Source organism: Myotis davidii, unplaced genomic scaffold (genome assembly GCF_000327345.1).
Source record: "Myotis davidii unplaced genomic scaffold, ASM32734v1 scaffold159, whole genome shotgun sequence".
Classification (NCBI taxonomy): Eukaryota; Metazoa; Chordata; class Mammalia; order Chiroptera; family Vespertilionidae; genus Myotis; species Myotis davidii.
In genome coordinates, this window is record NW_006291231.1 from 5,684,353 (window position 1) to 5,699,171 (window position 14,819).

Consider the following 14,819-nt stretch of genomic DNA (forward strand, 5'->3'; position numbering starts at 1 on the left):
ATGACTAGCACCATTCTCTTAACCTAATCTTTTATAAAGCAGAGGTATATGACCAAAACAACAGGTTGAACATTGCTTGTATGGTCGGGGGCTAACTGTGCTATGTACGGTCATGAATGCAAGCTTGTAGGAACCCAGCAAATCCAGAATGGCCTTGAAATTCAGCCACTAAATGAACAAAGATCTCAAGCAAAGCTGCTGGGAGTCCAGACGAAGCAGTGCTGCCTGGGGGAGCAGAATTTCCTGGGCAGAGCAGCGCCCTGGCCCCGGCCTCCTCCCGGGAGAGCCCTGCCTCTATGAATACACATTCAAAGACTTGAAAACACAGAGCAGCCTCACAACCCACTTACTGTGCACGGACTGGGGTGGGGAGGCACAGCACTTCCTGGCAGGCATTTAAGCCTCAACAATAAAACACCTATAAGCCCCTCTGAGGGAACGAGAACTCGCGCTGGACTTCTCCTATAGAAGGAAGGGGCCTCCACCCATTTGATGAATCGCACTTGAGCAATCTCCTGACATCTGAGGCTGGCACTGGTTCTGAAATTTCCCCGTTGCATTTCTCACTTTCAGTAAGAGAATATGCGTTAGATATGGTTCCAGTATTAGAAGTGCTCAGCCCTTTTTTGAATGTCTCTCCTGTTGAATGATCTCCTAGAGAAAAGAAGATTCCAAATCAACAGCTCAATTAAAAACACTTCCCTGGATCCGAGGGAGCGGGGAGTGGCATGTTATTTCAGTCGGCACAGGACTGGGGAGGAGTCCAGTTTTTCTTGGGACTAAGGAGTTGCCTGAAATCGCCACCCAAAGCCTCTGTTCGCTGAATAATAGTCCTGATTGCAAGGTTCCAACTCTCACTCAGGGAAATAGAGTAGGGGAGAGATGGCAACAGTTGGCTCCGAAATTTCCTTGAGACAAAAGTGCCAGGTCTGAGGAAGGGCAGCCCGCTTGTATTCTGCCTGACACAAGTGTGACATGCGCACGCATTTGCCCACCACACAGTGGGTACACGTGTGCCACCAAAGCAGTGGGCTTCCTGTGCTAGGACTTAGATTCGTTCCAATTTCCACTGTTCCTCTCCTCGCCAACTTTTTCTCCTCCTCGCCACACCCAGATCTCTTTCCAAAGGATTCATTCCGGTAACACTTTCACAGAGAGAACGGGCTTTACTTGGTGACTTTTGGTTTACAGGATCGTTGGTGAACAATCAGTCTGTCTGGCAGGAAGGTACGCCCACAAATATTGCAGGGAACCAACTGGCTCTGGGCACTTCTCCAAGCAGCTTCATTTAAGGCCTCGAGATCATAGAAACCTTTGGCTGGGAAGTTAAAGAAAAAAAAGAAAGAAAGAAAAGGAAAAGAAAATGGTAAAATGGATCCGTTTTCATTGTGGAGAACCATATTCTACTTTTTATGGAAAATATTTTCAGGAAATACCTGTTGACTGAGGCTTTGAAACAAGTATATTACTTTGGCCAAAAAAAAAAAAAAAAAGAAAGTGCTGTTCACTCAAGGGTTGAGGAAAGTTTGCTATGAACCAGAGGCGTTTTGCTCCCTGGGTTTTAAAAAGGGAAAGACATTGTTTTATGTGCTACGATATGCATTCTGTACTAATTATTAACATCTTTGCTTACACACTATTATGTTGCAAACATAACTCTTGGCCTTCTTTCAGTTGACTCTAAATATAAACTTACAAAGGAAAGAGAACATGTATTTGTATTTTCCTCTTCCGTAATCCTTCAGTGGAATGTTTTTAGAGGCCCACACTGACAGTCACGAGTGAATTTAAGATAAATTATATCATAAAAATTTATCATCTCTTTAAGGCCATAAACTCGGAGATTCTTTAAGTAATTAAAGTGAAGAATGCAAACAGAATAGTTAATCTGACGAAAAGAAGTGCCCTTAGGAAAACAAAGAAGACAGCTGAAAGATGTATAATCTTCATTGGCAGAGCAGAGGAAAAAGGCATATGGCTTTATTTTAGAGAAACAGTGTGGGATTTAGCTTTAATGAACCTTATTTAAATAGAACTACTTTAGTACATTAAATTGACTATGTCTTAGAATCTCCCAAAATAGGCCCCCAAAGTACAGCCGGGTCCTCAAAAATATATAACATAGTTTTTCTCATTTTCATAGCATATATTTCCTCGTGAAAGCCCAGGCAATTCTCAGATGATTTCTGTCTAATGGTTCACACCACCATAGTAAACTTCAGATTCCTTAACATGCCTACTTCAATTATTGGTTTCTTTTCTTCATGGAAAATGAATTAAAATCCAGCAAATCTAGTATTTCTCCTTTGGATAAAGCAAGTATCAATTTCTACATAGGATATGAAAGTGTTTTTCAGTGCTTTGAAAACGGTTGCAAAAATAATGGCACTGACTTTCTTCTTACTCATAAGGTTTAAAATGGACTAAAAATTCCAGACTATTCATTGTCAGATGATTCATCACATCTCTCATGGTGTTTGCATAGGGCTCTGACTTCGGATCTGTAGGAAAGGTTATTTGAACTCTTTGGCTACAGTAACTCCATGGGGTGGAAGTGGTCATGGGAATTCTCTTGGTCTAGAGAGGAAAGACCCCTTCAGAAATAAAAATAACCCAAGTTCAACAGGAAAATCACAGGGGGTGTAGTTAAAGGGTCTAATTTTTCCAACAATAATAGATGAAGGAACCCACTAGGGCTTTCAAAATGATCATTTCTTACACCTCTTCTAGACTTGTAATAATTATGTTCAAGCAGAGAAAGTGATAAAGATCAGAAGTGAACAAAACACATTTGTGATATCAAATGAGAATTGCTGGGAGAGAGCTTCAACGAGGCAAACAATCTTTTTGTATGCAAATGCTCTAATTTTCATCTTGAGTTTTTTCCCCCATCTCTACTCAGAGTCCTTCTCTTAGCAAGAACTGTGAAAAGTTGAATTATAGAAGCATCTAGAACAACAGTTCTCAACCTGTGGGTCGCGACCCTTTGGGGGTCGAATGACCCTTTCACAGGGGTCGCCTAAGACCATCAGAAAACACATATATAATTACATAGATAATCTAAATTCCATTCTGTGGGTTGTTAAAAACTCTTTTTGGCCACATCTCTAATAGGAGTGCTTTGGACTAAATGATACTAAATAACCTCCAAGGAACCTTCCAGCTCTGGAAATCTATGGCTACATAAGGAGAATGGATGAACTAAATACTCCTCCTCTTAAAACCAAGAATGATACTCTTTTGAGGGGAATTAGAGGATCGACTGAGAATATGACAATGGTAAAAATGAGAAAGTCAGAGCTTATATGACAAAAATATTCTCTGAACTACTTTATTCTTATACCCTAACAGAATATGCATAAGGTTCTGTAACAAGGCCACACATGGTAGTGTATGGAGTTCCAGGTTCATCTGGCTTGTGCACTGCTTAACAAAGTACTACTGGTAAAATTTTTAAAATGTGGCTATTTCATACAGATGTCTAGATTTCCAGTTTCTTTTGTATTTTTGAAAGGCATAGCCCTACTGGGTTAAATTTCTTAATGATAACACCAGCTGAAACTGGGCAGCAGCTGTCTACTTTAGAGGGAGCTAGTACTTTCCAGCTCCCATAGTCTTCACTGCCCCGCTTTTCATACCTGGACCAATTTATTCCATTTTGGAACCTGACTAGTGGACCCTGTAAGCACTTGAGTTTGCTACTCCTGTTCTACAAACTCTAAGATGCATTCATATTTGCAAACATGTCACCGGATGGCCCCAAAGGTGTGTTTTCTTAAGCTTCATTGTTTTTAAATATTATGTTTGATAACATAGGAAAGTAACTTTTGAGAAAGATGTGAATTCCAGCGGGTCCCTCTCCTTGTGCAGTTTTGCCAAGACACTGTGTCTTTATGTCTCAGCATCTGTGGGCAACACTTTGGGCAGGCATTCCAGGACTATTTTTTTCCTATTCAGCTGTAGCCAGGACAGTAAATATTGTTTTTAGTTGTGTGAACAAGAGAGAAAAGAATATTTCTACTCTTACAGTTATAAAGAGAAATGTCTCCCCTTATGCACTCAAGTCTTTTCATCCAAAAACTTACCACTAATGGCCCTGACTTCAGGTTTCTTAGGTTCTGGTCTCCTTAACTCTTTAGGCAGCAAGTTGTTTTCATTATGCCACTTTTTCAGACATTGTGGCTCATGGATGGCAATCGATTTTGTTCCATATTCACGACCACAAATGTAGCAAATGATTGTTGGTGGACGCCTAATCATTGCTGCCTACAAACAACAGAAAATGTCTATTAGATAATGTTTAGGAAATTATACTTCAAAGTTATAGAGTGTGGAAATTACATTTATTACACATTCAAATTAGCAAGGAAATCAATGTTTTTTAAAAATTCCAATCGGCCTGTTGAAGTTCACCTTCTTGGAAATTAAGAGAACCAAGTTATTTATCTGAGTGATTAGGGTTGGGTGAGGTTGTGGGTTTGGGAGGAGGATAGAAAATAAAGATGAGCTAAGCATAATTCTACATATTGGTACTTGATAAAATTTATTTTTTTATTTAATAAATATTGATCTTCTGATTATTTCCTATGATGGGATAATACAATGATAAATTAAGTATGAATCATCCTCTCAAAAACATCAGACCCTTGTACACCAATATATATGAGAAATAATGTGTCATTGGAGAGATTATAACAGTGTTATGCTGCCCACATTCTTTTGTGTAAACAACTTTGTACTACAAGTTCCTGTGATTCTCCGCCATTTTTTACCTGGAGTAGGCTCCACCCACAGGCTGAATAGCAACTCAGTTACAGGTGGAAGTTAGTGGATGTATACCCAGCTTCCTCCCTCGGGCTAATTCCAAACAGACTTCCAGAAGCCCCCACCAGGATTGCATCTCAATTGTTCATGAACACACTATCGAGGCTTCCTTCTCTTGTCTCTCCTCCCACTACTTTATTGGGGTTGCCTGGGATTACCTCCCAAACAAAGTACTTGAACTCAAATCCTTTTCTTAGCATTTGTTTCAGGGAGAATGAAATCTAAGGAAGAGTGAAGGTAAAATGCACTAGGGAAAGTAAAATGTAAAATGCTTCTATGGAAAGTTACAAGAATAAGGATAACCAATGGACACAGACACGGGGATGGAGGGGTGGGGGGGCGTGTTAGGGCATGTGCTAGGGGGTAGGGGAGGCCAGAGGGAGTTCAATGGGGGAAAAGGGAGACATATGTACTACTATTTGTAATACTTTAAACAATAAAATAAAATAAGAAACGTTGCTTCCAAACAAACCAGATAACCTGCAGAATCATAATTTTTGAGGCCATGGAGACTCTGAGTTGCAAGATAAATTAATGAACTAAAGGGATTGCCTAAGTTTGATGGTGGATCAGCAGAACCAAGAGAAAACCTCCCACACTCCAACTTTACATGAGTATGGACAGCAGTTGTCTGCTTCATAAAGGGGCAGGATAGATGACCAGAACCCCTCTCCCCCACCCAGGAGGTCTTACATCCAATAACAGGAGGTGACCGGCTAATGCTGAAGAGAGGCAGGAACATTGAGAAAAACCATCACTAAGACTAGAACTCAGGGCCTGCCTAACTCTGAGGGAAGAGCTAGAGAATTAGGCCTTGTACTGAGTACTGGATAAGAGCAGTTTACTGCTGGGAGATGGGGTGACAATAAGAGGACTCTCTTTCTGTTGCAGGCATGTAGGGTCCACCAGGGCCTAAGAGTGCAGCAGGAGAACGGGGAGAAGCCCTTTGGCTCCAGGCCTTACACCAGTGGTTCTCAACCTTCCTAATGCCGCAACCCTTTAATACAGTTCCTCATGTTGTGGTGACCCCAACCATAAAATTATTTTCATTGCTACTTCATAACTGTAATTTTGCTACTGTTATGAATCATAATGTAAATATCTGATATGCAGGATGTATTTAGGCAACCCCTGTGAAAGGCTTGTTCAACCCCCAAAGGGGTCGCGACCCACCGGTTGAGAACCTGTGCCTTACACTAAGTGCAAGACAGAGGCAGTTTACCACGAGGGGAATTTAAAGGCTGCAGTGCATAGAACATAACTAAAGCAAAGACAAGGTCCAAGCCCTGCTAAACTACAGACTCCATTGACAACCACTTATACTCACAGCCTGCCAGAAGAGGCATACTCATTTCTGGACATAAGTATAATTTACCTCAGAATATTACAATGTCCAGCATTCAATCAAAATTATAAAGCATGTGCCCATGCACACACACACACACACACAGAAATTAGGGTCCATGAGATCTTAAATGTAACCAGATCAAGGTATAGCCTACATGTTGTGATTATCAGGGTTTTTAAATACTTATTTAAAAAATAATTATTTTAATTAATACTTAAAATAATTATTTAAAATAATTCTATGTTAAAGAATCTAGAGGTGGGCAGCATGCGTAAATATGTGGGAAATTAAAACTGAGAGACAGAAAGCAGGTAAAAATTACCCAAGAAAACCAAAATGATAGGAAACTGTTAAGCAGGGGAGTAACCCATAACTGCACTTAGAGAAAGTTAGTCTGGTTGTAATGTATCTAAACCGGCCATCAGGGCAGCACATGTATGAGAGCTTGAACTCTCGTGGCATTGGGGATAAGGAAATCATGGTCCAAGAGAACGCCAACGTTTTATCCTAGGTAACAAGGAAGATGGTGGTGTAACTTCCTGAAAGGGGGAAATCAAGAAAGGCAGTTTGGGGGAGAAGAAAAAAATAGAACCTGTTCTGGACCTGTTGCATTCGACATAGCGATAGAATTTAAATGTGAATAAATCCAGCCTAAACTGGAAATAGAGGCTTGTAATTCAGGACTAGTGAGCTTCAGCGCTGTTCACACAGAAAAGACATCTAATACCATGAAAATTCCAGAAAAGGAGTATATAGAGTTTGGAGAAAAATTCTTGGGCGAATATCTACAATAAGGAGATTGAGCAAGAGAAAGACATAAAGGTTCAAGTTTGCAGTTCAAGTAACAGGGAATGAAGATACAAGACTCCATTCAGAATTCTGGAAATACTTTTGGTTTCCAGAAAGATGCTGTCAAATACTACAGAGAGGAACGGTGGTTGAAAAAGATAGTTAGATTTGGTTACCGATAGATTACAAATCAGTGACTTTCGAGAGTTCAGTTCCAATGGATATAAGAATAAAAACTAATTTTTTAGGAGGTAAACAGCAGGTCGAGGAGAAGAGGAATATACCAGTATGTGCAAAAAGTTTGCAGAGAAGAAATTTGAGAATTAAGTACCATTGAGGAAGGATTTGTGTTGTTGTTGTTTTTAGGATAGGAGTGTGTTTGGCAGAAAGAGAGAATGCAGGCCTAAGAGGAAAAGGATAATTAATTTTTAAAAGGCCTCAGAGGAGGAGATGTAATCAAAGGTGTAATGGAAAATGGCAGCCTCCGAGGGTGGGGAGGAAATAGATGAAGTTAGAGGAAGGTTGTTGTAGAGAAGGGAGGTGCTCATGGAGCTCACATAAGATGGACTTAGTTTTCTAAGGATGAGGCAGAGCAATCTTCAGAGAATAAAGCGATTCAAATTTTGGAAAATTGAGTAGTGAAAACTACTGGGATTAGGCACTGCAAAGAATGTAATATGATTTAATTAGAGAAGAATACTCACCCAGTAATGGAAAAGACCCAGTAATGTTGAGCTGCAAGAAATGTTAGTGGAATTAAAGGACCTTTTCCAGTATGTTCTTAAGTAGCACTGGATGGCATGAAAGCAGAAACTAAGTTGGTGGTGTGGTCTTCCTGGGGAAATAAAACATGGTAGTGTGTGTGTGTGTGTGTGTGTGTGTGTGTCTTAGAATTAGCCTGCTTTACACTAAGATTGTTGGAGGTTACACCTACAGCGCAGAAAGCACAGAGGAAGATTAAAATCAGAAGAAGCACATACATGATGTGTGCATAGCCAAGCAGAAACAACAAGATTATGGGTGAGTAGATCCACAATTAATTTAGACCAAGCAAAATGGAACATGGTGTTACTCACTGAGGATTTAATTTTTTTTTTTAAAAAAAGCACTTTAATTTGAGGCAGAAAAATTTTACTTTATTATTCTGTATTGCATTATGGTAATAAGTTGCATTTGTCAAAATAACTAAATAGTTGTCAATCCTTCCTTGTTATTAGCCATGTAGCATCTAACATTTAAAAAGTGACTTAAACATATTAGTGGAATTCAAGACTTAAGAGGAAGAATAAAGCAGAAGTAATAATTTTAGAAATACCCCAAAGTTCCTTACTATGTTTTACATATTTATTTACTTGAAACATTAATTAAATGCAGGCTTTTTAGCTTAAAAAGGAAAAGTTATTCTTTTTGCTTTGAGGATAATGAATTTATTAAAGTTCCCAATGGAAAGTACCGTATGAGCCAAATCCAGCATTTAACCAAGCGTATAAGCAAAATAAACGGCATGGGTCATAAATGAAGGCACTCATGTCACATTGTCAGAAGGTTTCTTTTAGGAGGAAAAGTTAGAAGAAAAAGAGGCAGGCACAGAGGCCAGAAGACACACAGAAAATTAATGCCATAAAAAGGCTGAGATGTTCCATATTCTATTTTCCAAAGCATCCCGCGTGCTCTGTATTTGTGGTTGAACTGCAGTTGAACCTGCAACATATTCCATATCCTTAGGTTTTGGACATCTCGCTCCTAAACCATGCTCTGGGGAAGTGCAAGCAACCCAGACACAGCCCAAGAGAAAAATGCATCCCTGTGGGTCTGAATGGAGATGAGAGACCCTCTTCTGTTGTCCGTTAATTTCATAATCGTCAGCCTGAAATTTCCAGGGAAAACGGAACAAGCTCCAACCTGTGGTTGTTGCCAGTACCCCAACTGCCAAGTTCTACCCTTCAGTCTCTTTGTCCAGCTTTCGGATGGAGGCGGATGTGTGGGGGTGGGGAGGACAGGAAGAGGAGACCCTAAGCCTGGTGGAAGGGACAGAGGCCTTTCTTGGCCCCGGAGCTAATGTGACCGGGCCTCGCAGAGCAAGGCCGGGCCATGGAAGGTTTGCCCAAGGACCAGTAACACGGAGCTTTGCCAGGGCCTGCCAACTCCAGGAAAGTGTAATCACAGGAAGGCAGAGGGGAAGCCGATAAGTCCGAAGTTCCTGCGCAGCCAAAGACTCCATCCACGGCTTTCCTGTCAACATTTCAGACACTGGAGGGGAGAGGCACTACTTTTAAAACACTGAAGGAAAAGATTTTTCAAAAAGTGAACCTCTGAATCTCCCTAAGAGCTATTTCAGGTGGAAAGTGTTTTATGGGAGGAGGGAGACCACGTGCGGCTGTTCCTGCGGTTTCCTGGGAAGGCCTGTTTAGGCTGGAGACAGACAGGGGCACTTGAACACGTCAGGGAAAGCTTTCATGTGTGCATTTCTTTTAACGTGAATCCACTAACCCTCGTATGTTTTCAATCATTTTGCTGGCCACTATTGGAATTATCGTTTCATTTTCTATGCACACTTTTTTTTTTCTTTTTGTTAATGTCTTCTCTCTGTCAGGAACCCCGCATGTTCAATCTTTTAGGCCAGGACTGAACAATGCAAAGGGAAGTGAACATTTAACAACTTTTCTCCTACTTGGTGTCATTCATCCATTCATTTTTACAATTTAAAACAAACAGCGATAGTACCGCCATTAAAGCAAGGGGGAAAGAAAAAGGACCAAGAAAAGAGGGGGATGTGGTGAACAACCTTAAAAGAGGTATTCCTGGGAGAAGAATGGTCATAGTGCCATAAAACTAGACCAGGATGTCTATTTCAAATAGCTTCAATCCGCTCTCGCTGACCTCCCTGATAGCTCAGGCTGAGAGGTACCCACTGAACTACACAACTCAATAGCAAATAGAGCTTACAGAGGAAGTGTAACAGTTGGTTAGAAGGGGAAAAATATTTCTAACCTTAACTATTATTGCATGAGTCTTAACAAAAGAGATATTGAAACTAAAATGGAAGTCATGCCCTGGCCGGTTTTGCTCAGTGGATAGAGCATCTACCTGCACACTGAAGGATCCCGGGTTTGATTCCAGTCAAGGGCACGTACCTTGGTTGCAGGCTTGGACCCTGGTCCTGGTTGGGGAGTGTGCAGGAAGCAATCAATCTATGTGTCTCTCTGTCTCTCCCCCCCTCCCTTCTACTCTCTCTAAAAATCAATGGAAAAATATCTTGGGGTGAGAATTAATAAAAACAATAAAAAATGTTTTTAAAAAATGGAAGTCACTACTAGCAGTTTTACAAAAGATCAGAAACACACTGCATTTGGTCATTTCTTATATTAATCCCACAATACATACTAAGTACTAATAGTGTGAAATTATAGTTGTGCAATATTATTTACAGGAGAGTTAGGAGAATATGATTGAAGGACTTAGCTTTTTGAAAATGTGATGTGAAATACATATTAGTAAGTGATAATTCTGGGCAATAGGCCCCTTTGAAATTCTAATGATGGCTATGATCATCTCCTCAGAAAAATACACATGTATGTAGAATTATGGATAAAATTTTGAATGATTGGTAGACTCTGTAAAACTCATCCATTAACCCCAGGAAGTGAGCTGTTGGGCATTAGTCAGAGACAATTTTTTTTTTCCAAATAGATGCTCCTTTATATAAGGAGCCATTTGGGACTATTTAAATGCCTCAAGAACTTATGAAATACACCACTTCTGGCTTTAGGGTTATCTTAAGTCTTGCTTTGTTTAAAACAGCCCCTTATCATACCCATTGTCATTTATTCTCTAAACTGTTCCTGTTTAGTCAATAAATTATATAATCACTCTACTTCCAATCCTTTTTATAAAAATATCAATTAATAAAATATAAGCAATCAAGAGATTTATACAACAAAAAAGCTCAGAAATATTGAAGCTGTGGACTATAAGACTGCCAATGAATTCATTTAAATATATAACAAGGCAAGATTACTATAATTTCTATAGTCATCCAGAAATTATGGTTAGAGAAGAGAATATAAAAGAAACACAGCTTGACCAATAAAAATGCTTATAAAAAATGACAAGGGAAGGAGAGGTGCAAAGATTCTAATGATACTAAGTTCTTTAGACCTCTCATAGCCATCAGTCAATTAAAACAATATAAAATTAAAGCATGGAGTTAAATGTTTTCAAATACTTTAATAATTTATTTTTTTTAACTTTAGTGGGTCCTTTAAAAACTAATATTTTTAGTAAAGAAATATTTTTCTGAGGTTCTGCAATATCATCAATTATACTGGTTTCTTTTTGTCAAATTCAAGTAAGATGAAATATGATCTCTGTTAATAATAACTTAGATACAATGAGCTCACTTCTATGAAAATATCTGTCTATTATTTATATACTAGAGGCCTGATGCTCGAAATCTGTGCAAGAGTAGGCCTTCCTTCCCCCGGCTGCTGACACCGGCTTCCTTCTGGTACCCGGGACCCAGGCTTCCCTCACAGCACTGGCTTCATCTGGAAGGTCATCTGGAAGGATGTCCGGCCTAATTAGCATATTACACTTGACTTATTACAGATGTTTGTCTACACAGAGCTGTGTTTGGAATGATATTCAAACTAATTTGGGGGTAATTTTATGCAAATTTTTATACTTTCCTAATGGCTTAAGTTTTTGTAATGAATTTGTGTCATTTTTATAAGAATAACTTTTTAAAGTGAACTCGAGTCAAAACTGAAGGAACGCTTAACAGAAAAATCAGGTGGAGACCAAGTAACTTTCTGAAAATTCCTTGAATAACTGATAAAAGATGATAGTCAAGGCTTTGTATAATAATACAGTTTAGTATCAAATTAGTAATTGAAATGAGAAATAAAATTAGGGGTGAATACAGCTTTGCATAGCATAAAATAACAGTACAATGCAAAATGAAAATATTTATAGTATCTTAAATTATATTACCAGTATTCCAGTACACTGTTTTATTATGTCAACCAACTGTGCACAGCTGAATATGCATCAGTTAAATGCTTGCATGATGCAACTCACCTGAAGTCCTAGAATTCTGCTCCATTACTTTAAAAAGCAGTAACAAGGGCCTGGAAAAATAATCTGAGGACAGGACTGTTTCTACCATAAGATAATCTAAATATAGTCCTTCTAGATATTTTAATTTTGTTCAGGCTTGTTTTCTTGGCTTGGTTGCATTAGTCAAAAATAAATTCACAAATAACTAAATGGGACCATATGGTATTAGCCAGCATGTGTTGAAAGTGACAGCCAAAAATAATTTGAGGGAACGGCTGGATTGAACCATCCCTTGGGTCCTGTGCTGCCCATTGTGGCTGGACTGACAAATCACCAGAAACTTTCAGCCTCCCACCTGCCCCCCTCCCCTCTGCACTTGACTATGTTTTCCGCAAACTTTGTCTGTCTGATGTGACACCAGGAATTTCTGTGGTTCCCCATGGCTACAGAATAAAGGACAAATATTTTATACTGAGTTCATTCATGCCCAACATTAGCCCCATGAAACAGGTCTGCTAGCCACACCGAACTCAGCTCCATTCCGCAAGTGAGAGACCACAGTCCTCAACTTTGCTGTCTCCATGATTTTACTCATCTGTTTCTTATAGCAACAACCATTTAAATTGAATATAGCACCTGCATTATGCTGGAGGTTATGGGGGAACCCAATCCTTAGCTTTCCTTAATAATAAATGCAAACAAATAAACTACTAACTCAGAAGGCAACATTTGTAAGTGCCCTGATAGGGTGACAGAGTGCTATGGGAGGCAGAAGCGAAAAGGGGCAAGAGTTTTGACCAGAAGACAGTGAAGAGGGTGATATTCGAAGTGGCTGTGTTGAGTCGGTAGAACTGTATTGATGTGGCGAGTACTCCCTCAAGCAAACATCATGATCTATTCAGCAACTGTTCAATAGTACTCCAGTATGCTAAAATGAAAGTTATATAGTTCATAGTGAAAAAACTGGTTAGAGGAAGGGTGGAAGCAAGAATCAGTCTGTTCAATATAGGACTGAACCAGGAGTGGTCAGACCTTGAGAGCGTAGTCAGCGTTGTCATCTTTCCTGTGTCCTCCAACCTTCCCACCTTGGTGCTGGTCCATCCTCATGTCATGAGAAGCTAGCCATGGCTCAGGGGCTGGGTAGGGATTTGTGCTAGAAGCAAGTACTTTCTATGACAAGATAGCAGCAGGACCACGCTGGGGTATTGTGCTGTTGTGGGAGTCAGGCAGAGAGAGGGCAATGAAAAAAGTAATACAAAGTGTCTTGATCTTGTTGAGACCTGAGTTCAAGGATGAGGGCTTAATACCCATGAGATGGAATCAGATCAAGAAAGAAGCTTGGGGCAATTTATAATTTTCATATACTAAAACGTCTTCATTCTCCCATATTGAGGAAATACAACCTTATTCCGCCTGCACTGAAAGAGACTGAAGAACTCTCAAGTGATAATAATAATAATAATAATGATGATGCAACGTGAAACATTGTGAATAAACAAAGCGTAATACCACCATCCAATGGGCCATTACTCAGCAGTAAAGAAAAAACTGCTGTCATTTGCACCAACATGGACGAAACTCAGAACCATCATGCTGAACAAAGCAGGACACAAAGCGCACATTACTGCCGGACTCCATTGAGATAAAATCCGGACTAAGCTATGATGATTAAAAGTCAAATCGGGTGCCTGGAAGCTGGAGGTGGAAGGAGGAACAAAGAGGATAAGGAAGCTTTGTGGGTGATGAAATGTTCTATATCTTGATTATGGTGGTGATATAACAGGTATATAAAGCTGTCAAAACCTATTGAATTGCCTGTGTTTAACAGATGCAGTTTGGTGTTTGTAATATTAATCCTCAATAAAGCAGATTAACCACCGCCCCTTCAGACCTGGCTTAGTGAAGTACTTTTGCATTGCCATGTTCCTACAGTGCAGTCAAAGTCAGCAGCACACATTGTCAGGTGAAATTCCATTGTCAGATGAATTTGAGTGGCTTTTGCCAGAAACTGGAGTTTAAGTGGTCTAAATTCTAAACCTTTAATTTGTCTCTCAAAAAAATTTTCCAGTTGAAAAGATAAAAAAAAAGGCGGGGGGGAGGGGACTAAAGAAAATGAGAAAATGTTTTATTTGATTGAGAATTTTCCCCCCAGGACATTAGCATTTTTTTGTCAGAGAAAGTACATGAGGCCACAATGCCATCCACACACAGTCCCATCCCGCAGAGATGGATCTGTTGGAGAAGCAGGCCTGTTCCTCTGTGCCCGGGTGCGTGGCATCTGGTCTGCTGGAGACATAACCAACACCAGCTTCTCATCTTTCAGGAGGAGGAACTTCATGGCCCTTTAGTTTATGAGTGAGTGTGTGTGTGTGTGTGTGTGTGTGTGTGTGTGTGTGTATGTACTAAAGACATAAAAGGTTAGTCACTTCCTTCAGTCAATTCCAGACATATCGAAAGGCCCCCTTTGCCTCAAACTCGTCATTCCTTTATAGCATTTTCTTCCGTTTTGTATTTGACCTCCCTCCAGCCCCAAGTGATCATCTTAGGCTCATTCCCCTCAGGAAGAGAGCACTGAGAGCTTTGGCTGGAGAAGGTCCTAAGTACAATCACATATCTGCTCCCCCACATTCGCTCACTGGGAGGCAGTGATTGGCTGCGTTTATTTGCTGTCAGTGATGCAGTCCGCCTGTTCTTTTTGAGGAGGTCATTTTAGTGGGCTGTGCCCAAACAGCCATATCAAAATGTAAAAGGTGCCTTTTTTATTACAGATTTGAAGTTCTTAATCTCTTCATCATTTTTA

General features: G+C 39.9%; 1 protein-coding gene across 1 annotated transcript in view; it reads right to left on the reverse strand.

Moving 5' to 3' along the window:
- Positions 1 to 624: 624 nt before the first annotated feature.
- Positions 625 to 14,819, reverse strand: part of ZNF474 (zinc finger protein 474) — a 27,054-nt gene continuing 12,859 nt past the window's right edge. Inside the window, exons 2-3 of the mRNA XM_006764394.2 lie at positions 4,086 to 4,266; positions 625 to 1,318 (exon numbers count right to left, since the gene is read on the reverse strand). Of these exons, the coding sequence (XP_006764457.1) occupies positions 1,167 to 1,318; positions 4,086 to 4,266 (333 nt within the window). The 3' untranslated portion in view covers positions 625 to 1,166. The remainder of the gene's footprint in view (positions 1,319 to 4,085; positions 4,267 to 14,819) is intronic.